General features: G+C 44.9%; 1 protein-coding gene across 1 annotated transcript in view; it reads left to right on the top strand.

Moving 5' to 3' along the window:
- The window catches only part of LOC128638970 (uncharacterized), a 26,508-nt gene extending 1,233 nt beyond the window's left edge, over nt 1-25,275 (top strand). Inside the window, exons 2-10 of the mRNA XM_053691113.1 lie at nt 10,217-10,596; nt 11,657-12,085; nt 13,098-13,638; nt 14,295-14,798; nt 16,181-16,684; nt 17,159-17,362; nt 18,457-18,660; nt 20,061-20,477; nt 24,647-25,275. Of these exons, the coding sequence (XP_053547088.1) occupies nt 10,217-10,596; nt 11,657-12,085; nt 13,098-13,638; nt 14,295-14,798; nt 16,181-16,684; nt 17,159-17,362; nt 18,457-18,660; nt 20,061-20,477; nt 24,647-25,275 (3,812 nt within the window). The remainder of the gene's footprint in view (nt 1-10,216; nt 10,597-11,656; nt 12,086-13,097; nt 13,639-14,294; nt 14,799-16,180; nt 16,685-17,158; nt 17,363-18,456; nt 18,661-20,060; nt 20,478-24,646) is intronic.
- The last annotated feature ends 437 nt before the right edge of the window (nt 25,276-25,712 follow it).

Below are 25,712 nucleotides of genomic sequence, written 5' to 3'. Positions count from 1 at the left end.
GTCAGTCAGGAAAGGGTCTAACACTCACTTTGCAGCCGTGACTTTTCCATACCGCAGATCCCCCTACGCCATTTGCGTATCCTATCTTTTCAATGGGATCTTTCTAACGCCGGTATTTAGAGTCTTGGCTGAAGTGAGCGTTAGAAATCTAACGACAAAACTCCAGCCGCAGAAAAAAGTCAGTAGTTAAGAGCTTTCTGGGCTAACGCCGGTTTATAAAGCTCTTAACTACTGTGCTCTAAAGTACACTAACACCCATAAACTACCTATGTACCCCTAAACCGAGGCCCCCCCACATCGCCGCCACTCTATTAAAATTTTTTAACCCCTAATCTGCCGCTCCGTACACCGCCGCCACCTACGTTATCCCTATGTACCCCTTATCTGCTGCCCCTAATACCGCCGACCCCTATATTATATTTATTAACCCCTAATCTGCCGCCCCCAACGTCGCCGCCACCTACCTACACTTATTAACCCCTAATCTGCCGACCGCGCCGCTACTATAATAAATGTATTAACCGCTAATCCGCCTCACTCCCGCCTCAATAACCCTATAATAAATAGTATTAACCCCTTAACTGCCCTCCCTAACATCGCCGACACCTAACTTCAAGCATTAACCCCTAATCTGCCGACCGGAGCTCACCGCTACTCTAATAATTTTTTTAACCCCAAAGCTAATTCTAATCCTAACCCTAACACCCCCCTAAGTTAAATATAATTTTTATCTAACGAAATAAATTAATTCTTATTAAATAAATTATTCCTATTTAAAGCTAAATACTTACCTGTAAAATAAACCCTAATATAGCTACAATATAAATAATAAATATATTGTAGATATTTTAGGATTAATATTTATTTTACAGGCAACTTTTTATTTATTTTAACCAGGTACAATAGCTATTAAATAGTTAATAACTATTTAATAGCTACCTAGTTAAAATAATTACAAAATTACCTGTAAAATAAATCCTAACCTAAGTTACAATTAAACCTAACACTACACTATCAATAAATTAATTAAATACAATACCTACAAATAAATACAATTAAATAAACTAACTAAAGTACAAAAATAAAAAAGAACTAAGTTACAAAAAATAAAAAAATATTTACAAACATTAGAAAAATATTACAACAATTTTAAACTAATTACACCTACTCTAAGCCCCCTAATAAAATAACAAAGACCCCCAAAATAAAAAAATGCCCTACCCTATTCTAAAATTAAAATAGAAAAGCTCTTTTACCTTACCAGCCCTGAAAAGGGCCATTTTCGGGGCATGTCCCAAAGAATTCAGCTCTTTTGCCTGTAAAAAAAACCATACAATACCCCCCCCCAACATTACAACCCACCACCCACATACCCCTAATCCTACCCAAACCCCCCTTAAATAAACCTAACACTAAGCCCCTGAAGATCTCCCTACCTTGTCTTCACCACGCCGGGTTCACCGATCGATCCAGAAGAGCTCTTCCGATGTCTTGATCCAAGCCCAAGCGGGGGGCTGAAGATGTCCATGATACGACTGAAGTCTTCATCCAAACGGGAGCTGAAGAGGTCCATGATCGGGCTGAAGTCTTCATCCAAGCGGGAGCTGAAGAGGTCCATGATCGGGCTGAAGTCTTCTATCAAGCTGCATCTTCAATCTTCTTTCTTCCGGATCCATGTTCATCCCGCCGACGCGGAACATCCTTCTTCACCGACGACTTCCAGACGAATGACGGTTCCTTTAAGGGACGTCATCCAAGATGGCGTCCCTCGAATTCCGATTGGCTGATAGGATTCTATCAGCCAATCGGAATTAAGGTAAGAAAATTCTGATTGGCTGATGGAATCAGCCAATCAGAATCAAGTTCAATCCGATTGGCTGATCCGATCAGCCAATCAGATTGAGCTCGCATTCTATTGGCTGATCGGAACAGCCAATAGAATGCGAGCTCAATCTGATTGGCTGATCGGATCAGCCAATCGGATTGAACTTGATTCTGATTGGCTGATTCCATCATCCAATCAAAATTTTCCTACCTTAATTCCCATTGGCTGATAGAATCCTATCAGCCAATCGGAATTTGAGGGACGCCATCTTGGATGACGTCCCTTAAAGGAACCGTCATTCGTCGGGAAGTCGTCGGTGAAGATGGATGTTCCGCGTCGGCGGGATGAACATGGATCCGGAAGAAAGAAGATTGAAGATGCCGCTTGATAGAAGACTTCAGCCGGATCATGGACCTCTTCAGCTCCCGCTTGGATGAAGACTTCAGCCGGATCATGGACATCTTCAGCCCCCGTTTGGGCTTGGATCAAGACATCGTAGGCTCTTCTGGATCGATCGGTGAACCCAGCGTGGTGAAGATAAGGTAGGAAGATCTTCAGGGGCTTAGTGTTAGGTTTATTTAAGGGGGGTTTGGGTTAGATTAGGGGTATGTGGGTGGTGGGTTGTAATGTTGGGGGGGGGTATTGTATGTTTTTTTCTTTCATGTAATTAGCAAGAGTCCATGAGCTAGTGACGTATGGGATATACATTCCTACCAGGAGGGGCAAAGTTTCCCAAACCTTAAAATGCCTATAAATACACCCCTCACCACACCCACAATTCAGTTTTACAAACTTTGCCTCCGATGGAGGTGGTGAAGTAAGTTTGTGCTAGATTCTACGTTGATATGCGCTCCGCAGCAAGTTGGAGCCCGGTTTTCCTCTCAGCGTGCAGTGAATGTCAGAGGGATGTGAGGAGAGTATTGCCTATTTTGAATGCAGTGATCTCCTTCTACGGGGTCTATTTCATAGGTTCTCTGTTATCGGTCGTAGAGATTCATCTCTTACCTCCCTTTTCAGATCGACTATATACTCTTATATATACCATTACCTCTGCTGATTCTCGTTTCAGTACTGGTTTGGCTTTCTACAAACATGTAGATGAGTGTCCTGGGGTAAGTAAATCTTATTTTCTGTGACACTCTAAAGCTATGGTTGGGCACTTTGTTTATAAAGTTCTAAATATATGTATTCAAACATTTATTTGCCTTGACTCAGAATGTTCAACTTTCCTTATTTTTCAGACAGTCAGTTTCATATTTGGGATAATGCATTTGAATTAATCATTTTTTCTTACCTTCAAAAATTTGACTCTTTTTTTCCTGTGGGCTGTTAGGCTCGCGGGGGCTGAAAATGCTTCATTTTATTGCTTCATTCTTGGCGCAGATTTTTTTGGCGCAAAAATTCTTTTCCGTTTCCGGCGTCATACGTGTCGCCGGAAGTTGCGTCATCTTTTTGACGTTATTTTGCGCCAAAAATGTCGGCGTTCCGGATGTGGCGTCATTTTTGGCGCCAAAAGGCATTTCGGCGCCAAATAATGTGGGCGTCTTGTTTGGCGCTAAAAAAATATGGGCGTCGCTTTTTGTCTCCACATTATTTAAGTCTCATTATTTATTGCTTCTGGTTGCTAGAAGCTTGTTCACTGGCATTTTTTTCCCATTCCTGAAACTGTCATTTAAGGATTTTGATCAATTTGCTTTATATGTTGTTTTTTCTATTACATATTGCAAGATGTTCCACGTTGCAACTGAGTCAGAAGTTACTTGAGGAAAATCACTGCCCGGGGCTGGAGCTACCAAGCTAAGTGTATCTGCTATAAATTTTTGGTACCTGTTTCTCCAGCTGTTTGTATTGCATGTCATGACAAACTTATTAATGCAGATAAAATTTCCTTTAGTACTGTTATATTACCTGTTGCTGTTCCGTCAACATTTAATTTTCAGAGTGTTCCTGATAAACATAAGAGATTTTATTTTTTAAATCCATTTAGAAGGCTATGTCTGTTATTTCTCCTTCTAGTTTACATAAAAGTCTTTTAAAACTTCTCTTTTTTTCAGATGAATTTTTAAATGAACATCATCGTTCTGATACTGATAATGGTTCTTCTAGTTCAGAAGTTTCTGTCTCAGAGGTTGATGCTGTTAAATCTTTTTATTTGTTCAAGATGGAATTTATTCGTTCTTTATTTAAAGACGTATTAATTGCTTTAGATATAGAGGATTCTGGTCCTCTTGATACTAAATCTAAACGTTTAAATAGGGTTTTTTTAAATCTCCTGTATTTATTCCAGAAGTGTTTAATCTCCCTGATGCTTTTTCTGAAGTAATTTCCAGGGAATGGAATAATTTGGGTAATTCTTTTACTCCTTCTAAACGTTTAAGCAATTATATTCTGTGCCATCTGACAGATTAGAGTTTTTTGGGACAAAATCCCTAAGGTTTGGGGCTGTCTCTATTCCTGCTAAAATGTACTACTATTCTTACGGCAGATAGTACTAAATTTAAGGATCCTTTAGATAAGAAAATTGAATCCTTTCTAAGAAAAGTTTACTTATGTTTAGGTAATCTTCTTAGACCTGCTATATTTTTACCGGATGTTGCTGCAGCTTCATCTTTTTGGTTAGAAGTTTTAGCGCAACAAGTATCAGATCATAATTTTATAGCATTATTTTTATTCTATAACATGCTAATAATTTTATTGGTGATACCATCTTTTGATATCATTTGAGTTGATATCAGGTATATGTCTCTAGCTATTTTAGCTAGAAAAGCTTTATGGATTTAACTTGGAATGCTGTTATGTCTTCTAAAGTTAACTTTGTTTTTCCCTTTCTTTCCAGGGTAATATTCATTTTTTCGTTCTTTTTCTCATAATAAAGAGCAAAAGCCTGATCCTTCATCCTCAGGAGCGGTTTTAGTTTGGAAACTATTTCTAGTTTGGAATATATCCATGCCTTATAGAAACCTATAGTCAGCTCCTAAGTACCCATGAAGGTGCGGCCCTTTTTTCCAGTTCAGCTGGTATGGGGCAGATTACGTTTTATTCAAAGGAGTTTGGATCAATTCCGTTCTCAAACTCTGGTTTCAGAACATTGTTTCAGAAAGGTACAGAATTGGCTTCAGTTAAGGCCTCCTGCTAAGAGATTTTTTTCTTCCCGTGTCCCAGTTAACACATCAAGGCTCAGCATTTCTGAAATGTGTTTCAGATCTAGAGTTGGCTGGAGTAATTATGCCAGTTCCAGTTCTGGAACAGGGGCTAGGGTTTTATTTTATCTCTTCATTGTACCAAAGAAGGTCAATTCCTTCAGACCAGTTCTGGATCTATCATTATTGAATCGTTATATATACCAACATTCAAGATGGTTACTGTAGGACTATTCTGCCTTTTGTTTAGCAAGGGCATTTTATGTCTACAATAGTTTTGCAGGATGTGTATCTGCATATTCCGATTCATTCAGATCACTTTTAGTGTTTGAGATTCTCTTTTTAGACAAGCATTACCAGTTTTGTGACTCTACTGTTTGGCCTAGCCTCAGTTCCAAGAATTTTTTTCAAAGATTCTCGGTGCCCTTCTTTCTGTATTCAGAGAACAGGGTTTTTTTGTATTTCCTTATTTGGACGATTATCTTGGTATTTGCTCAGTCTTCTCATTCAAAGAATCTCATGCGATTCGACTTGTGTTGTTTCTTCAAGTTCATGGTTGGAGGATCAATTTACCAAAAAGTTCATTGATTCCTCAGTCAAGGGTAATCTTTCTGGGTTTCCAGATAGATTCAGTGTCCATGACTCTGTCTTTAACAGACAAGAGACGTCTAAATTGTTTTCAGCTTGTCGAAACCTTCAGTCACAATCATTCCCTTCGGTAACCTTATGCATGGAAATTCTAGGTCTTATGACTGCTGCATTGGACGCAATCCCCTTTGCTTGTTTTTCACATGCGACCTCTTCAGCTCTGTATGCTGAATCAATGGTGCAAGGATTACACAAAGATATTTCAATTTATATCTTTAAAACCGATTGTTCGACACTCTCTAACGTGGTGGACAGATCACCATCTTTTAATTCAGGGGGCTTCTTTTGTGCTTCCGACCTGGACTGTAATTTCAACAGATACAAGTCTCACAGGTTGGGGAGCTGTGTGGGGATCTCTGTCGGCACAAGGAGTTTGGGAATCTCAGGAGGTGAGATTACCGATAAATATTTTGGAACTCCGTGCAATTTTCAGAGTTCTTCAGTTTTGGCCTCTTCTGTAGAGAGAATCGTTCATTTGTTTTCAGACAGACAATGTCACAACTGTGGCATACATCATCAAGGAGCGACTCACAGTCCTCTGGCTATGAAAGAAGTATCTCGAATTTTTTTGGTTTGGGCGGATTCCAGCTCCTGTCTAATCTCTGTGGTTCATATCCCAGGTGTAGACAATTGGGAAGCGGTTTATCTAAGTCGCCAAACGTTGCATCCGGGCGAATGGTTTCTTCACCCAGAGGTATTTCTTCAGGTTGTTCAAATGTGGGAACTTCCAGAAATAGATCTGATGGCGTCTCATCTAATCAAGAAACTTCCCAGATATCTGTCCAGATCCCGGGATCCTTAGGCGGAGGCAGTGGATGCATTATCACTTCCTTGGAAGTATCATCCTGTCTATATCTTTCCGCCTCTAGTTCTTCTTCCAAGAGTAATCTCCAAGATTCTGAAGGAATGCTCGTTTGTTTTGCTGGTAGCTCCGGCATGGCCTTACAGGTTTGGTATGCGGATCTTGTCCGGATGGCCTCTTGCCAGCCGTGGACTCTTCCGTTAAGACCAGACCTTTTGTCGCAAGGTCCTTTTTTCCATCAGGATCTCAAATCCTTAAATTTTAAGGTATGGAGATTGAACGCTTGATTCTTGGTCAAAGAGGTTTCTCTGACTCTGTGATTAATACTATGTTATAGGCTCGTAAATCTGTATCTAGAGAGATATATTATAGAGTCTGGAAGACTTATATTTTTTGGTGTCTTTCTCATCTTTTTTCTTGGCATTCTTTTAGAATACTGAGAATTTTACAGTTTCTTCAGGATGGTTTAGATAAGGGTTTGTCTGCAAGTTCCTTGAAAGGACAAATCTCTGCTCTTTCTGTTCTTTTTCACAGAAAGATTGCTATTCTTCCTGATATTTATTGTTTTATACAAGCTTTGGTTCGTATAAAATCTGTCATTAAGTCAATTTCTCCTCCTTGGAGTTTGAATTTGGTTCTGGGAGCTCTTCAAGCTCCTCCCTTTGAACCTATGCATTCATTGGTCATTAAATTACTTTCTTGGAAAGTTTTGTTCCTTTTGGCCATCTCTTCTGCCAGAAGAGTTTCTGATTTATCTGCTCTTTCTTGTGAGTCTCCTTTTCTGATTTTTCATCAGGATGAGGTGGTGTTGCGAACTTCTTTTGAATTTTTACCTAAAGTTGTGAATTCCAACAACATTAGTAGAGAAATTGTGGTTTCTTCATTATGTCCTAATCCTAAGAATTCTAAGGAGAAATCATTGCATTATTTGGATGTTGTTAGAGCTTTGAAATATTATGTTGAAGCTACTAAGTCTTTCCGAAAGACTTCTAGTCTATTTGTTCTCTTTTCCGGTTCTAGAAAAGGCCAGAAAGCTTCTGCCATTTCTTTGGCATCTTGGTTGAAATCTTTAATTCATCTTGCCTATGTTGAGTCGGGTAAAACTCCGCCTCAGAGGATTACAGCTCATTCTACCAGGTCAGTTTCTACTTCCTGGGCGTTTAGGAATGAAGCTTCGGTTGATCACATTTGCAAAGTTGCAACTTGGTCCTCTTTGCATACTTTTACTAAATTCTACCATTTTGATGTATTTTCTTCTTCTGAAGCAGTTTTTGGTAGAAAAGTATTTCAGGCAGCAGTTTCAGTCTGAATCTTCTGCTTATGTTTTTTATTAAACTTTATTTTGGGTGTGGATTATTTTCAGCAGGAATTGGCTGTCTTTATTTTATCCCTCCCTCTCTAGTGACTCTTGTGTGGAAAGATCCACATCTTGGGTAGTCATTATCCCATACGTCACTAGCTCATGGACTCTTGCTAATTACATGAAAGAAAACATAATTTATGTAAGAACTTACCTGATAAATTCATTTCTTTCATATTAGCAAGAGTCCATGAGGCCCACCCTTTTTTATGGTGGTTATGATTTTTTTGTATAAAGCACAATTATTCCAATTCCTTATTTTATATGCTTTCGCACTTTTTTATCACCCCACTTCTTGGCTATTCGTTAAACTGAATTGTGGGTGTGGTGAGGGGTGTATTTATAGGCATTTTAAGGTTTGGGAAACTTTGCCCCTCCTGGTAGGAATGTATATCCCATACGTCACTAGCTCATGGACTCTTGCTAATATGAAAGAAATTAATTTATCAGGTAAGTTCTTACATAAATTATGTTTTTTACAGGCAAAAGAGCTGAATTCTTTGGGGCATGCCCCGCAAAGGGCCCTTTTCAGGGCTGGTAAGGTAAAAGAGCTTTTCTATTTTAATTTTAGAATAGGGTATGGCATTTTTTTATTTTGGGGGTCTTTGTTATTTTATTAGGGGGCTTAGAGTAGGTGTAATTAGTTTAACATTGTTGTAATATTTTTCTAATGTTTGTAAAAATGTTTTATTTTTTGTAACTTAGTTCTTTTTTATTTTTTGTACTTTAGTTAGTTTATTTCATTGTATTTATTTGTAGGTATTGTATTTAATTAATTTATTGATAGTGTAGTGTTAGGTTTAATTGTAACTTAGGTTAGGATTTATTTTACAGGTAATTTTGTAATTATTTTAACTAGGTAACTATTAAAATAATTACAAAGTTGCCTGTAAAATAAATATTAATCCTAAAATAGCTACAATATATTTATTATTTATATTGTAGCTATATTAGGGTTTATTTTACAGGTAAGTATTTAGCTTTAAATAGGAATAATTTATTTAATAAGAGTTAATTTATTTCGTTAGATTTAAATTATATTTAATTTAGGGGGGTGTTAGTGTTAGGGTAAGGTTAGACTTAGCTTTAGGGGTTAATACATTTATTAGAGTAGCGGTGAGATCCGGTCGGCAGATTAGGGGTTAATTATTGTAGGTGGAGGCGACGTTGGGGGCGGCAGATTAGGGGTTAATAAATATAATATAGGGGTCGGCGGTGTTAGGGGCAGCAGATTAGGGGTACATAGGGATAACGTAGGTTGCGGCGGTGTACGGAGCGGCAGATTAGGGGTTAATAATAATATGCAGGGGTCAGCGATAGCGGGGGCGGCAGATTAGGGGTTAATAAATATAACATAGGGGTCTGCGGTGTTAGGGGCAGCAGATTAGGGGTACATAGGGATAACGTAGGTTGCGGCGGTGTACGGAGCGGCAGATTAGGGGTTAATAATAATATGCAGGTGTCAGCGATAGAGGGGGCGGCAGATTAGGGGTTAATAAGTGTAAGGTTAGGGGTGTTTAGACTCGGGGTACATGTTAGGGTGTTAGGTGCAGACTTAGGAAGTGTTTCCCCATAGAAAACAATGGGGCTGCGTTAGGAGCTGAACGCTGCTTTTTTGCAGGTGTTAGGTTTTTTTTCAGCTCAAACAGCCCCATTGTTTTCTATGGGGGAATCATGCACGAGCACGTTTTTTAAGCTGGCCGCGTCCGTAAGCAACGCTGGTATTTAGAGTTGCAGTGGCTGTAAATATGCTCTACGCTCCCTTTTTTGGAGCCTAACGCAGCCCTTCTGTGAACTCTAAATACCAGCAGTATTTAAAAGGTGCGGGGGGGGGGGAAAAGCATGCGTAGCTAACGCACCCCTTTGGCCGCAGAACTTTAAATCTAGCCGTAAGAGTCTGAACACACCTCCATCACAAGCTAATAGTCAGCATAGCAGTCAGAGCCTGAATACACCTGCAGCACAAGCTAATTGCCAGCCTAGCAGTCAGAGCCTGAATACACCTGCAGCACAAGCTAATTGCCAGCCTAGCAGTCAGAGCCTGAATACACCTGCAGCACAAGCTAATAGCCAGCCTAGCAGTCAGAGCCTGAACACACCTGCAGCACAAGCTAATAGTCAGCCCAAAACTAAGAGCCTGAACACACCTGCATCACACGCTAATAGTCAGCCCAAAACTAAGAGCCTGAACACACCTGCAGCACAAGCTAATAGTCAGCCTAGCAGTCAGAGCCTGAACACACCTGCAGAACAAGCTAATAGTCAGCCTAGCAGTCAGAGCCTGAACACACCTGCAGAACAAGCTAATAGTCAGCCAAGCAGTCAGAGCCTGAACACACCTGCAGAACAAGCTAATAGTCAGCCTAGCAGTCAGAGCCTGAACACACCTGCAGAACAAGCTAATAGTCAGCCTAGCAGTCAGAGCCTGAACACACCTGCAGAACAAGCTAATAGTCAGCCAAGCAGTCAGAGCCTGAACACACCTGCAGCACAAGCTAATAGTCAGCCCAAAACTAAGAGTCTGAACACACCTGCATCACAAGCTAATAGTCAGCATAGCAGTCAGAGCCTGAATACACCTGCAGCACAAGCTAATTGCCAGCCTAGCAGTCAGAGCCTGAATACACCTGCAGCACAAGCTAATAGCCAGCCTATCAGTCAGAGCCTGAACACACCTGCAGCACAAGCTAATAGTCAGCCCAAAACTAAGAACCTGAACACACCTGGAGCACAAGCTAATAGTCAGCCCAAAACTAAGAGCCTGAACACACCTGCAGAACAAGCTAATAGTCAGCCTAGCAGTCAGAGCCTGAATACACCTGTAGCACAAGCTAATAGTCATACCAGAACTAAGAGCCTGAACACACCTGCAGAACAAGCTAATAGTCAGCCTAGCAGTCAGAGCCTGAATACACCTGCAGCACAAGCTAATAGTCAGCCTAGCAGTCAGAGCCTGAACACACCTGCAGCACAAGCTAATAGTCATCCTAGCAGTCAGAGCCTGAACACACCTGCAGCACAAGCTAATAGTCAGCCTAGCAGTCAGAGCCTGAACACACCTGCAGCACTAGCTAATAGTCAGCCCAAAACTAAGAGCCTGAACACACCTGCAGCACAAGCTAATAGTTAGCCAAGAACTAAGAGCCTGAACACACCTGCATCACAAGATAATAATCAGCCTAGTAGTCAGAGCCTGAATACACCTGCAGCACAAGCTAATAGTCAGCCTAGCAGTCAGAGCCTGAACACACCTGTAGCACAAGCTAATAGTCAGCCCAGAACTAAGAGCCTGAACACACCTGCAGCACAAGCTAATAGTCAGCCCAGAACTAAGAGTCTGAACACACCTGCATCACAAGCTAATAGTCAGCCTAGCAGTCAGAGCCTGAATACATCTGCAGCACAAGCTAATAGTCAGCCTAGCAGTCAGAGCCTGAACACACCTGCAGCACAAGCTAATAGTCAGCCTAGCAGTCAGAGCCTGAACACACCTGCAGCACAAGCTAATAGTCAGCCTAGCAGTCAGAGCCTGAATACACCTGCAGAAAAAGCTAATAGTCAGCCTAGCAGTCAGAGCCTGAACACACCTGCAGCACAAGCTAATAGTCAGCCCAGAACTAAGAGCCTGAACACACCTGCAGCACAAGCGAATAGTCAGCCTAGCACTCAGAGCATGAACACACCTGCAGCACAAGCTAATAGTCTGCCCAGAACTTAGAGCTAGAACACACCTGCAATACAAGTGAATAGTCAGCCCAGCAGTCAGAGCCTGAATACTCCTGCAGCACAAGCTAATAGTCAGCCCAAAACTAAGAGTCTGAACACACCTGCATCACAAGCTAATAGTCAGCATAGCAGTCAGAACCTGAATACACCTGCAGCACAAGCTAATAGGCATTCCTAGCAGTCAGAGCCTGAACACACCTGCAGCACAAGCTAATAGTCAGCCCAAAACTAAGAGTCTGAACACACCTGCATCACAAGCTAATAGTCAGCATAGCAGTCAGAGCCTGAATACACCTGCAGCACAAGCTAATAGTCAGCATAGCAGTCAGAGCCTGAATACACCTGCAGCACAAGCTAATTGCCAGCCTAGCAGTCAGAGCCTGAATACACCTGCAGCACAAGCTAATAGCCAGCCTATCAGTCAGAGCCTGAACACACCTGCAGCACAAGCTAATAGTCAGCCCAAAACTAAGAACCTGAACACACCTGGAGCACAAGCTAATAGTCAGCCCAAAACTAAGAGCCTGAACACACCTGCAGAACAAGCTAATAGTCAGCCTAGCAGTCAGAGCCTGAATACACCTGTAGCACAAGCTAATAGTCATACCAGAACTAAGAGCCTGAACACACCTGCAGAACAAGCTAATAGTCAGCCTAGCAGTCAGAGCCTGAATACACCTGCAGCACAAGCTAATAGTCAGCCTAGCAGTCAGAGCCTGAACACACCTGCAGCACAAGCTAATAGTCATCCTAGCAGTCAGAGCCTGAACACACCTGCAGCACAAGCTAATAGTCAGCCTAGCAGTCAGAGCCTGAACACACCTGCAGCACTAGCTAATAGTCAGCCCAAAACTAAGAGCCTGAACACACCTGCAGCACAAGCTAATAGTTAGCCAAGAACTAAGAGCCTGAACACACCTGCATCACAAGATAATAATCGGCCTAGTAGTCAGAGCCTGAATACACCTGCAGCACAAGCTAATAGTCAGCCGAGCAGTCAGAGCCTGAACACACCTGTAGCACAAGCTAATAGTCAGCCCAGAACTAAGAGTCTGAACACACCTGCATCACAAGCTAATAGTCAGCCTAGCAGTCAGATCCTGAATACATCTGCAGCACAAGCTAATAGTCAGCCTAGCAGTCAGAGCCTGAACACACCTGCAGCACAAGCTAATAGTCAGCCTAGCAGTCAGAGCCTGAACACACCTGCAGCACAAGCTAATAGTCAGCCTAGCAGTCAGAGCCTGAATACACCTGCAGAAAAAGCTAATAGTCAGCCTAGCAGTCAGAGCCTGAACACACCTGCAGCACAAGCTAATAGTCAGCCCAGAACTAAGAGCCTGAACACACCTGCAGCACAAGCGAATAGTCAGCCTAGCACTCAGAGCATGAACACACCTGCAGCACAAGCTAATAGTCAGCCCAGAACTTAGAGCTAGAACACACCTGCAATACAAGTGAATAGTCAGCCCAGCAGTCAGAGCCTGAATACTCCTGCAGCACAAGCTAATAGTCAGCCCAAAACTAAGAGTCTGAACACACCTGCATCACAAGCTAATAGTCAGCATAGCAGTCAGAGCCTGAATACACCTGCAGCACAAGCTAATAGGCATTCCTAGCAGTCAGAGCCTGAACACACCTGCAGCACAAGCTAATAGTCAGCCCAAAACTAAGAGTCTGAACACACCTGCATCACAAGCTAATAGTCAGCATAGCAGTCAGAGCCTGAATACACCTGCAGCACAAGCTAATAGCCAGCCTAGCAGTCAGAGCCTGAATACACCTGCAGCACAAGCTAATAGCCAGCCTAGCAGTCAGAGCCTGAACACACCTGCAGCACAAACTAATAGTCAGCCCAAAACTAAGAGCCTGAACACACCTGCATCACACGCTAATAGTCAGCCCAAAACTAAGAGCCTGAACACACCTGCAGCACAAGCTAATAGTCAGCCTAGCAGTCAGAGCCTGAACACACCCGCAGAACAAGCTAATAGTCAGCCTAGCAGTCAGAGCCTGAACACACCTGCAGCACAAGCTAATTGTCAGCCTAGCAGTCAGAGCCTGAATACACCTGCAGCACGAGCTAATAGCCAGCCTAGCAGTCAGAGCCTGAACACACCTGCAGCACAAGCTAATAGTCAGCCCAAAACTAAGAGTCTGAACACACCTGCATCACAAGCTAATTGCTAGCCTAGCAGTCAGAGCCTGAACACACCTGCAGAACAAGCTAATAGTCAGCCTAGCAGTCAGAGCCTGAACACACCTGTAGCACAAGCTAATAGTCATCCCAGCACTAAGAGCCTGAACAAACCTGGAGCACAAGCTAATAGTCAGCCTAGCAGTCAGAGCCTGAACACACCTGCAGAACAAGCTAATAGTCAGCCTAGCAGTCAGAGCCTGAACACACCTGCAGCACAAGCTAATAGTCAGCCTAGCAGTCAGAGCCTGAATACACCTGCAGCACGAGCTAATAGCCAGCCTAGCAGTCAGAGCCTGAACACACCTGCAGCACAAGCTAATAGTCAGCCCAAAACTAAGAACCTGAACACCTGGAGCACAAGCTAATAGTCAGCCCAAAACTAAGAACCTGAACACACCTGGAGCACAAGCTAATAGTCAGCCCAAAACTAAGAGCCTGAACACACCTGCAGCACAAGCTAATTGCCAGCCTAGCAGTCAGAGCCTGAACACACCTGCAGCACAAGCTAATAGTCAGCCCAAAACTAAGAACCTGAACACCTGGAGCACAAGCTAATAGTCAGCCCAAAACTAAGAGCCTGAACACACCTGCAGCACAAGCTAATAGTCAGCCCAAAACTAAGAGCCTGAACACACCTGCATCACACGCTAATAGTCATCTCAGAACTAAGAGCCTGAACACACCTGCAGCACAAGCTAATAGTCAGCCCAAAACTAAGAGCCTGAACACACCTGCATCACACGCTAATAGTCATCTCAGAACTAAGAGCCTGAACACACCTGCAGAACAAGCTAATAGTCAGCCTAGCAGTCAGAGCCTGAATACACCTGTAGCTCAAGCTAATAGTCATCCCAGAACTAAGAGCCTGAACACACCTGCAGAACAAGCTGATAGTCAGCCTAGCAGTCAGAGCCTGAATACATCTGCAGCACAAGCTAATAGTCATCCCAGAACTAAGAGCCTGGACACACCTGCAGCACACGCTAATAGTCAGCCCAAAACTAAGAGCCTGAACACACCTACAGCACAAGCTAATAGTCAGCCTAGCAGTCAGAGCCTGAATACACCTGCAGCACGAGCTAATAGTCAGCCTAGCAGTCAGAGCCTGAACACACCTGCAGCACAAGCTTAATAGTCAGCCCAAAGAGCCTGAACACACCTGCATCACACGCTAATAGTCAGCCCAAAACTAAGAGCCTGAAAACTCCTGGAGCACAATCTAATAGCCCGCCAAGCAGTCAGAGCTGGAACACACCAGCAGCACAAGCTAATAGTCAGCCTAGCAGTCAGAGCCTGAACACACCTGCAGCACAAGCTAATAGTCAGCCCAAAACAAAGAGCCTGAACACACCTGCATCACATGCTAATAGTCAGCTCAAAACAAAGAGCCTGAACACACCTGCAGCACAAGCTAACGATCAGCACAGCACTCAGACCCTGAGCACACCTGCAGCACAAGCTAACGATCAGAGCAGCACAAGCTAACGATCAGTGCAGCACTCAGAGCCTGAACACACCTGCAGCACAAGCTAATGATCAGCACAGCACTCAGAACGTGAATACACCTACAGCACAAGCTAACGATCAGCGCAGCGCTCAGAGCCTGAACACACCTGCAGCACAAGCTAATAGTCAGCCTAGCAGTCAGAGCCTGAACACACCCGCAGAACAAGCTAATAGTCAGCCTAGCAGTCAGAGCCTGAACACACCTGCAGCACAAGCTAATTGTCAGCCTAGCAGTCAGAGCCTGAATACACCTGCAGCACGAGCTAATAGCCAGCCTAGCAGTCAGAGCCTGAACACACCTGCAGCACAAGCTAATAGTCAGCCCAAAACTAAGAGTCTGAACACACCTGCATCACAAGCTAATTGCTAGCCTAGCAGTCAGAGCCTGAACACACCTGCAGAACAAGCTAATAGTCAGCCTAGCAGTCAGAGCCTGAACACACCTGTAGCACAAGCTAATAGTCATCCCAGCACTAAGAGCCTGAACAAACCTGGAGCACAAGCTAATAGTCAGCCTAGCAGTCAGAGCCTGAACACACCTGCAGAACAAGCTAATAGTCAGCCTAGCAGTCAGAGCCTGAACACACCTGCAGAACAAGCTAATAGTCAGCCTAGCAGTCAGAGCCTGAATACACCTGCAGCACGAGCTAATAGCCAGCCTAGCAGTCAGAGCCTGAACACACCTGCAGCACAAGCTAATAGTCAGCCCAAAACTAAGAACCTGAACACCTGGAGCACAAGCTAATAGTCAGCCCAAAACTAAGAACCTGAACACACCTGGAGCACAAGCTAATAGTCAGCCCAAAACTAAGAGCCTGAACACACCTGCAGCACAAGCTAATTGCCAGCCTAGCAGTCAGAGCCTGAACACACCTGCAGCACAAGCTAATAGTCAGCCCAAAACTAAGAACCTGAACACCTGGAGCACAAGCTAATAGTCAGCCCAAAACTAAGAGCCTGAACACACCTGCAGCACAAGCTAATAGTCAGCCCAAAACTAAGAGCCTGAACACACCTGCATCACACGCTAATAGTCATCTCAGAACTAAGAGCCTGAACACACCTGCAGCACAAGCTAATAGTCAGCCCAAAACTAAGAGCCTGAACACACCTGCATCACACGCTAATAGTCATCTCAGAACTAAGAGCCTGAACACACCTGCAGAACAAGCTAATAGTCAGCCTAGCAGTCAGAGCCTGAATACACCTGTAGCTCAAGCTAATAGTCATCCCAGAACTAAGAGCCTGAACACACCTGCAGAACAAGCTGATAGTCAGCCTAGCAGTCAGAGCCTGAATACATCTGCAGCACAAGCTAATAGTCATCCCAGAACTAAGAGCCTGGACACACCTGCAGCACACGCTAATAGTCAGCCCAAAACTAAGAGCCTGAACACACCTACAGCACAAGCTAATAGTCAGCCTAGCAGTCAGAGCCTGAATACACCTGCAGCACGAGCTAATAGTCAGCCTAGCAGTCAGAGCCTGAACACACCTGCAGCACAAGCTTAATAGTCAGCCCAAAGAGCCTGAACACACCTGCATCACACGCTAATAGTCAGCCCAAAACTAAGAGCCTGAAAACTCCTGGAGCACAATCTAATAGCCCGCCAAGCAGTCAGAGCTGGAACACACCAGCAGCACAAGCTAATAGTCAGCCTAGCAGTCAGAGCCTGAACACACCTGCAGCACAAGCTAATAGTCAGCCCAAAACAAAGAGCCTGAACACACCTGCATCACATGCTAATAGTCAGCTCAAAACAAAGAGCCTGAACACACCTGCAGCACAAGCTAACGATCAGCACAGCACTCAGACCCTGAGCACACCTGCAGCACAAGCTAACGATCAGAGCAGCACAAGCTAACGATCAGTGCAGCACTCAGAGCCTGAACACACCTGCAGCACAAGCTAATGATCAGCACAGCACTCAGAACGTGAATACACCTACAGCACAAGCTAACGATCAGCGCAGCACTCAGAGCCTGAACACACCTGCAGCACAAGCTAACAATCAGCGCAGCACTCAGAGCCTGAACACACCTGCAGCACAAGCTAATGATCAGCCCAGCACTCAGAGCCTGAACACACCTGCAGCAGAAACTAATGATCAGCCCAGCACTCAGAGCCTGAATACACCTTCAGCACAAGCTAACGGTCGGTGCAGCACTCAGAGCCTGAACACACCTGCAGCACAAGCTAATGATCAGCACAGCACTCAGAGCGTGAACACACCACTTAGAGCCTGAACACACCTGCAGCACAAGCTAATGATCAGCACAGCACTCAGAGCGTGAACACACCACTTAGAGCCTGAACACACCTGCAGCACAAGCTAACAATCAGCACAGCACTCAGAGCCTGAACACACCTGCAGCACAAGCTAACGATCAACACAGCACTCAGAGCCTGAACACACCTGCAGCAGAAGCTAATGATCAGCGCAACACAAGCTAACGATCAGTACAGTACTCAGAGCCTAAACACACCTGCTGCACAAATTAATGATCAGCCCAGCACACAGCTTGTGCTGCAGTTGTGTTCAGGCTCTAACGATCAGCCCAGCACTCAGAGCCTGAATACACCTGCAGCACAAGCTAACGGTCAGCGCAGCACTCAGAGCCTGAATACACCTGCAGCACTCAGAGCCTGAATACACCTGTGGCACAAGCTAACGATCAGCCCAGCAGTCAAAGCCTGAATACACCTGCAGCACATGCTAACGATCAGCACAGCACTCAGAGCCTGAACACACCTGCAGCCAGGGCCGCCATCAGGGGGTGACAGGGGTGACTCCTGTCAGGGGTCCAATGGGCCAGGGGGGCCCCATGAGGCAAGAACAACTAAATACATTTTTTTTTTTTTTTAATTTTGGCAACCACCACTGGAAACTACAGCAGAGTGCTAATTGAGCATGGGAAATGTTATTACAAGGAGTAAAGTATTACCATTTGAGAGGATTTCTGAGATCAGAGATCAGAGTAGCACAAGCTAACGATCAGTGCAGCACTCAGAGCCTGAACACACCTGCAGCACAAGCTAATGATCAGCACAGCACTCAGAACGTGAATACACCTGCAGCACAAGCTAACGATCAGCACAGCACTCAGAGCCTGAACACACCTACAGCACAAGCTAACAATCAGCACAGCACTCAGAGCCTGAACACACCTGCAGCACAAGCTAACAGTCAGCGCAGCACTCAGAGCCTGAATATACCTGCAGCACTCAGAGTCTGAATATACCTACAGCACAAGCTAACAATCAGCACAGCACTCAGAGCCTGAACACACCTGCAGCACAAGCTAACGATCAGCACAGCACTCAGAGCCTGAACACAACTGCAGCACAAGCTAACGATCAGCGCAGCACTCAGAGCCTGAACACACCTGCAGCACAAGCTAACGAGCAGCACAGCACTCAGAGCCTGAACACACCTGCAGCACAAGCTAATGGTCAGTGCAGCACTCAGAGCCTGAACACACCTGCAGCACAAGCTAACGATCAGTGCAGCACTCAGACCCTGAGCACACCTGCAGCGCAAGCTAACGATCAGAGCAGCACAAGCTAACGATCAGTGCAGCACTCAGAGCCTGAACACACCTGCAGCACAAGCTAATGATCAGCACAGCACTCAGAACGTGAATACACCTGCAGCACAAGCTAACGATCAGCGCAACACTCAGAGCCTGAACACACCTGCAGCACAAGCTAACAATCAGCATAGCACTCAGAGCCTGAACACACCTGCAGCAGAAGCTAATGATCAGCCCAGCACTCAGAGCCTGAATACACCTGCAGCACAAGCTAACGGTCGGTGCAGCACTCAGAGCCTGAACACACCTGCAGCACAAGTTAACGATCAGCACAGCACTCAGGGCCTGAACACACCTACAGCACAAGCTAACGATCAGCGCAGCACTCAGAGCCTGAACACACCTGCAGCACAAGCTAACGATCAGTGCAGCACTCAGAGCCTGAACACACCTGCAGCACAAGCTAACAATCAGCACAGCACTCAGAGCCTGAACACACCACTTAGAGCCTGAACACACCTGCAGCACAAGCTAACAATCAGCACAGCACTCAGAGCCTGAACACACCTGCAGCACAAGATAACGATCAGCACAGCACTCAGGCCCTGAGCACACCTGCAGCACAAGCTAACGAGCAGAGTAGCACAAGCTAACGATCAGTGCAGCACTCAGAGCCTAAACACACCTGCAGCACAAGCTAATGATCAGCACAGCACTCAGAACGTGACTACACCTGCAGCACAAGCTAACGATCAGCACAGCACTCAGAGCCTGAACACACCTGCAGCACAAGCTAACGATCAGCGCAGTACTCAGAGCCTGAACACACCTGCAGCACAAGCTAACAGTCAGCGCAGCACTCAGAGCCTGAATATACCTGCAGCACTCAGAGCCTGAATACACCTGCAGCACTCAGAGCCTGAATATACCAACAGCACAAGCTAACAATCAGCACAGCACTCAGAGCCTGAACACACCTGCAGCACAAGCTAACAATCAGCATAGCACTCAGAGCCTGAACACACCTGCAGCAGAAGCTAATGATCAGCCCAGCACTCAGAGCCTGAATACACCTGCAGCACAAGCTAACGGTCAGTGCAGCACTCAGAGCCTGAACACACCTACAGCACAAGCTAACGATCAGCACAGCACTCAGAGCCTGAACACACCTACAGCACAAGCTAACGATCAGTGCAGCACTCAGAGCCTGAACACACCTGCAGCACAAGCTAATGAACAGTGCAGCACTCAGAGCCTGAACACACCTGCAGCACAAGCTAATGATCAGCACAGCACTCAGAGCCTGAACACACCTGCAGCACAAGCTAACAATCAGCACAGCACTCAGAGCCTGAACACACCTGCAGCACAAGCTAACGATCAGCACAGCACTCAGACCCTGAGCACACCTGCAGCACAAGCTAACGATCAGCGCGCACAAGCTAACGATCAGTACAGTACTCAGAGCCTAAACACACCTGCTGCACAAATTAATGATCAGCCCAGCACTCAGCTTGTGCTGCAGTTGTGTTCAGGCTCTAACGATCAGCCCAGCACTCAGAGCCTGAATACACCTGCAGCACAAGCTAACGGTCATCGCAGCACTCAGAGCCTGAACACACCTGCAGCACAATCTAACAATCAGCATAGCACTCAGAGCCTGAACACACCTGCAGCAGAAGCTAATGATCAGCCCAGCACTCAGAGCCTGAATACACCTGCAGCACAAGCTAACGGTCAGTGCAGCACTCAGAGCCTGAACACACCTGCAGCACAAGCTAACGATCAGCACAGCACTCAGCTTGTGCTGCAGTTGTGTTCAGGCTCTAACGATCAGTGCAGCACTCAGAGCCTGAACACACCTGCAGCACAAGCTAATGATCAGCACAGCACTCAGAGCCTGAACACACCTGCAGCACAAGCTAACAATCAGCATAGCACTCAGAGCCTGAACACACCTGCAGCAGAAGCTAATGATCAGCCCAGCACTCAGAGCCTGAATACACCTGCAGCACAAGCTAACGGTCAGTGCAGCACTCAGAGCCTGAACACACCTGCAGCACAAGCTAACGATCAGCACAGCACTCAGAGCCTGAACACACCTACAGCACAAGCTAACAATCAGCACAGCACTCAGAGCCTGAACACACCTGCAGCACAAGCTAACGATCAGTGCAGCACTCAGAGCCTGAACACACCTGCAGCACAAGCTAATGATCAGCACAGCACTCAGAGCGTGAACACACCACTTAGAGCCTGAACACACCTGCAGCACAAGCTAACAATCAGCACAGCACTCAGAGCCTGAACAAACCTGCAGCACAAGATAACGATCAGCACAGCACTCAGACCCTGAGCACACCTGCAGCACAAGCTAACGATCAGAGCAGCACAAGCTAACGATCAGTGCAGCACTCAGAGCCTGAACACACCTGCAGCACAAGCTAATGATCAGCACAGCACTCAGAACGTGAATACACCTGCAGTACAAGCTAACGATCAGCGCAGCACTCAGAGCCTGAACACACCTGCAGCACAAGCTAACAATCAGCATAGCACTCAGAGCCTGAACACACCTGCAGCAGAAGCTAATGATCAGCCCAGCACTCAGAGCCTGAATACACCTGCAGCACAAGCTAACGGTCAGTGCAGCACTCAGAGCCTGAACACACCTACAGCACAAGCTAACGATCAGCACAGCACTCAGAGCCTGAACACACCTACAGCACAAGCTAACGATCAGTGCAGCACTCAGAGCCTGAACACACCTGCAGCACAAGCTAATGATCAGTGCAGCACTCAGAGCCTGAACACACCTGCAGCACAAGCTAATGATCAGCACAGCACTCAGAGCCTGAACACACCTGCAGCACAAGCTAACAATCAGCACAGCACTCAGAGCCTGAACACACCTGCAGCACAAGCTAACGATCAGCACAGCACTCAGACCCTGAGCACACCTGCAGCACAAGCTAACGATCAGCGCGCACAAGCTAACGATCAGTACAGTACTCAGAGCCTAAACACACCTGCTGCACAAATTAATGATCAGCCCAGCACTCAGCTTGTGCTGCAGTTGTGTTCAGGCTCTAACGATCAGCCCAGCACTCAGAGCCTGAATACACCTGCAGCACAAGCTAACGGTCATCGCAGCACTCAGAGCCTGAATACACCTGCAGCACTCAGAGCCTGAATACACCTGTGGCACAAGCTAACGATCAGCCCAGCAGTCAAAGCCTGAATACACCTGCAGCACATGCTAACGATCAGCACAGCACTCAGAGCCTGAACACACCTGCAGCCAGGGCCGCCATCAGGGGGTGACAGGGGTGACTCCTGTCAGGGGTCCAATGGGCCAGGGGGGCCCCATGAGGCAAGAACAACTAAATACATTTTTTTTTTTTTTTTTAATTTTGGCAACCACCACTGGAAACTACAGCAGAGTGCTAATTGAGCATGGGAAATGTTATTACAAGGAGTAAAGTATTACCATTTGAGAGGATTTCTGAGTGTGCAGTGCACTAAACCACTATGCACAGTGTGAGACAGACTTGACACTTTGTTTGTACAGTGTGTGCCTGAGTCAGACAGCATTGCAGAGGAGGTAGGACTTACGTAGTAAATGTTTTTTATTTCTCTGTGCAATTTTGGATTGTAACTTCAGTATGGTAGTAGTTGTATGGTGGGGCCAAAGGTCCATAAAAACACATTTTTTTAGCAGCAGTGTATTTATGATTATTTGACAATGCTGTAGAAATTCTATTTATCAAGCCATGCAGAAATGTTTCCTCCTCAATACACAAATGGTAGGTGCACTTTTGGCAGATATGCATTTTTTTTATTTATTTTTATATATATATATATATATATATATATATATATATATATATATATATATATATATATACATACGTTACATTCCAGTTTACTGCCCCTTTATGCATGGACTTTCGAGATGCAAGGAGGCATTTTAGCTAAGATTTTTACATCTGCATAAAATGTTATACTCTCAGACTAAGATTGCTCAGTGTTTGAAATGAGACAGGTTAACTTAAAACTGTTCAGTTTACACTACAGCTGACTTAATTTTGAAATACATACAAATAAGCCTAAATCCTGCATTTAACCAGATCTAATGGTATGAGTACCACAGCTTATGGTTCCACCAAGACCATATAGAGTACAGCATTTTCAAAATTCATAAGTACAGCTGACAGATGGGAACATTTGTACACTATATTAGAAGTGATGCTCTTGGTTGGGGAAAATAGGGGTGGGGTAAACAAACATATGTGAACCTTTTAAAAGTACTTTTCTTCATCTAGACATCTACCCAGATCATTAATGTACAATTTTGAATTCACAGAATTATTTTTGTTTGCACATTTACAAATATGATTCTTTAAAAAGTGATATTAATTTCTGCAATTTTTTTTATCATGCATGTCACACACTGTTGATTTTGGGATGCAATGTACAGAAATATTACTTCCTGTGAGTGTTTCTGTGGGTGTCTGTGTTTATGTCTTTGTGCTTTGGTTTGTGTCTCTATGAGTGTGTATGTATCTTTTTTCTGTGGGTCTCTCTGTGAGGGTGGGTGTGTATGTCTTTGTGCATTTTCTGTGGATGTCTGTGAGGGTGTGTGCATATGTCTTTGTGCTTTTTCTATGGGTGCCTCTTTAAGGGTGTGTATGTATGTCTTTGTGTATTTTCTCCGGATGTCTCTTTGAGGGTGGGTGTGTATGTCTCTGTGTTTTCTGTGGATGTCTCTGTGAGGGTGGGTGTGTGTATGTATGTTTGTCTGTGGTTTCTGTGGATGTCCCTGTGAGGGTGTGTGTTTTCTGTGGGTGTCTCTGTGAGGGTGTGTGTATGTCTGTGCATTTTATGTGGGTGTCTCTTTGAGAGTGTGTGTGTGTCTTTGTGTGTTTTCTGTGGATGTCTCAGTGAGGGTGTGTATGAATGTCTTTCTGTGTTTTATGTGGTTGTCTCTGTGTGTGTGTATGTTTTTGTGTGTTTTCTGTGTGTGTGTGTATGTCTTTGTGTGTTTTCTGTGTGTGTGTGTATATGTCTTTGTGTGTTTTCTGAGGCTGTCTCTGTCGGTGTTTCCTTGGGTGTATGTGCACGTTTGTATTTGAGTTTGTGCGTATGTCCGTCCGTCCATTGTCTGTTCCTTTTTAGGACATTTTGACCTTATTACTGATTATTCACATCTTTCTACAGACTTTGAGACTGAGACCTTTCTAGAAGTCACTAATCCACCATTTAACCTTTAAATTATTGTTTAGACAGTTCAGGGCCCTTCCTTTCACCCACTGCATGCTGTTGTCATCATTTAGTTGGCATCCTCCTTGACATAAAGATAATCAGAACTCATAGTTTGTTTTGTAAATCTCCTTTTTTGACAAAACTGTAGTCTACCTCATTACTTGTCAGGTCAATGTAAACAAGTGCTGAGTGTCTGTTTGGGTGACTGTGTCTGAGTGTGTTTGTGTGTTTTTTTGCGTGTCTGCTAGAGTGTCTATATGTGAATCCTTATGTGTGAGTGTGTGTGTTTCAGTGTATGAGTGTGTTTGTGTGTTACTACCTACTTTACAACATTTCCAAGTTTGACTACACTTAAGAATAAAGTGCATATACATTTTAGTCACTTGGTCAAAAATTGCACATGTCAAGGGGTGGCCCTGCCTGCAGCACAAGCTAACAATCAGCACAGCACTCAGACCCTGAGCACACCTGCAGCACAAGCTAACGATCAGCGCAGCACAAGCTAATGATCAGTGCAGCACTCAGAGCCTGAATACACCTGCAGCACAAGCTAATCATCAGTGCAGCACTCTGAACCTGAATACACCTGCAGCACAAGCTAATGATCAGCACAGCACTCAGAGCCTGAATACACCTGCAGCACAAGCTAACGATCAGCACAGCACTCAGACCCTGAATACACCTGCAGCACAAGCTAATGATCAGCACAGCACTCAAAGCCTGAATACACCTGCAGCACAATCTAACGATCAGCATAGCACTCAAAGCCTGAACACAACTGCAGCACAATCTAACGATCAGCGCAGCACTCAGAGCCTGAATACACCTGCAGCACAAGCTAACGATCAGCACAGCACTCAGACCCTGAATACACCTGCAGCACAAGCTAATGATCAGCACAGCACTCAAAGCCTGAATACACCTACAGCACAATCTAACTATCAGCACATCACTCAGACCCTGAATACACCTGCAGCACAAGCTAATGATCAGCACAGCACTCAGAGCCTGAATACACCTGCAGCACAATCTAACGATCAGCCCAGCACTCAGAGCCTGAATACACCTGCAGCACAAGCTAACAGTCAGCACAGCACTCAGAACCTGAACACACCTACAGCACAAGCTAATGATCAGCACAGCACTCAGACCCTGAATACACCTGCAGCACAAGCTAATGATCAGCACAGCACTCAGAACCTGAATACACCTGAAGCACAATCTAATGATCAGCCCAGCACTCAGAGCCTGAATACACCTGCAGCATAAGCTAACGATCAGCACAGCACTCAGAACCCGAACACACCTGCAGCACAAGCTAATGATCAGCACAGCACTCAGACCCTGAATACACCTGCAGCACAAGCTAATTATCAGCACAGCACTCAGAGCCTGAACACACCTGCAGCACAAGCTAATGATCAGCACAGCACTCAGAGCCTGAATACACCTGCAGCACAATCTAACTATCAGCACAGCACTCAGACCCTGAATACACCTGCAGCACAAGCTAATGATCAGCACAGCACTCAGAGCCTGAATACATCTGCAGCACAATCTAACGATCAGCCCAGCACTCAGAGCCTGAATACACCTGCAGCACAAGCTAACAGTCAGCACAGCACTCAGACCCTGAATACACCTGCAGCTGTTTATGGAACTAGTTATATCCTTAGATACTGGGGGAATTTACATATTCAATTTTG

Source organism: Bombina bombina, chromosome 8 (assembly GCF_027579735.1).
Source record: "Bombina bombina isolate aBomBom1 chromosome 8, aBomBom1.pri, whole genome shotgun sequence".
NCBI lineage: Eukaryota > Metazoa > Chordata > Amphibia > Anura > Bombinatoridae > Bombina > Bombina bombina.
This window is presented reverse-complemented; position numbering and strand designations above follow the sequence as displayed.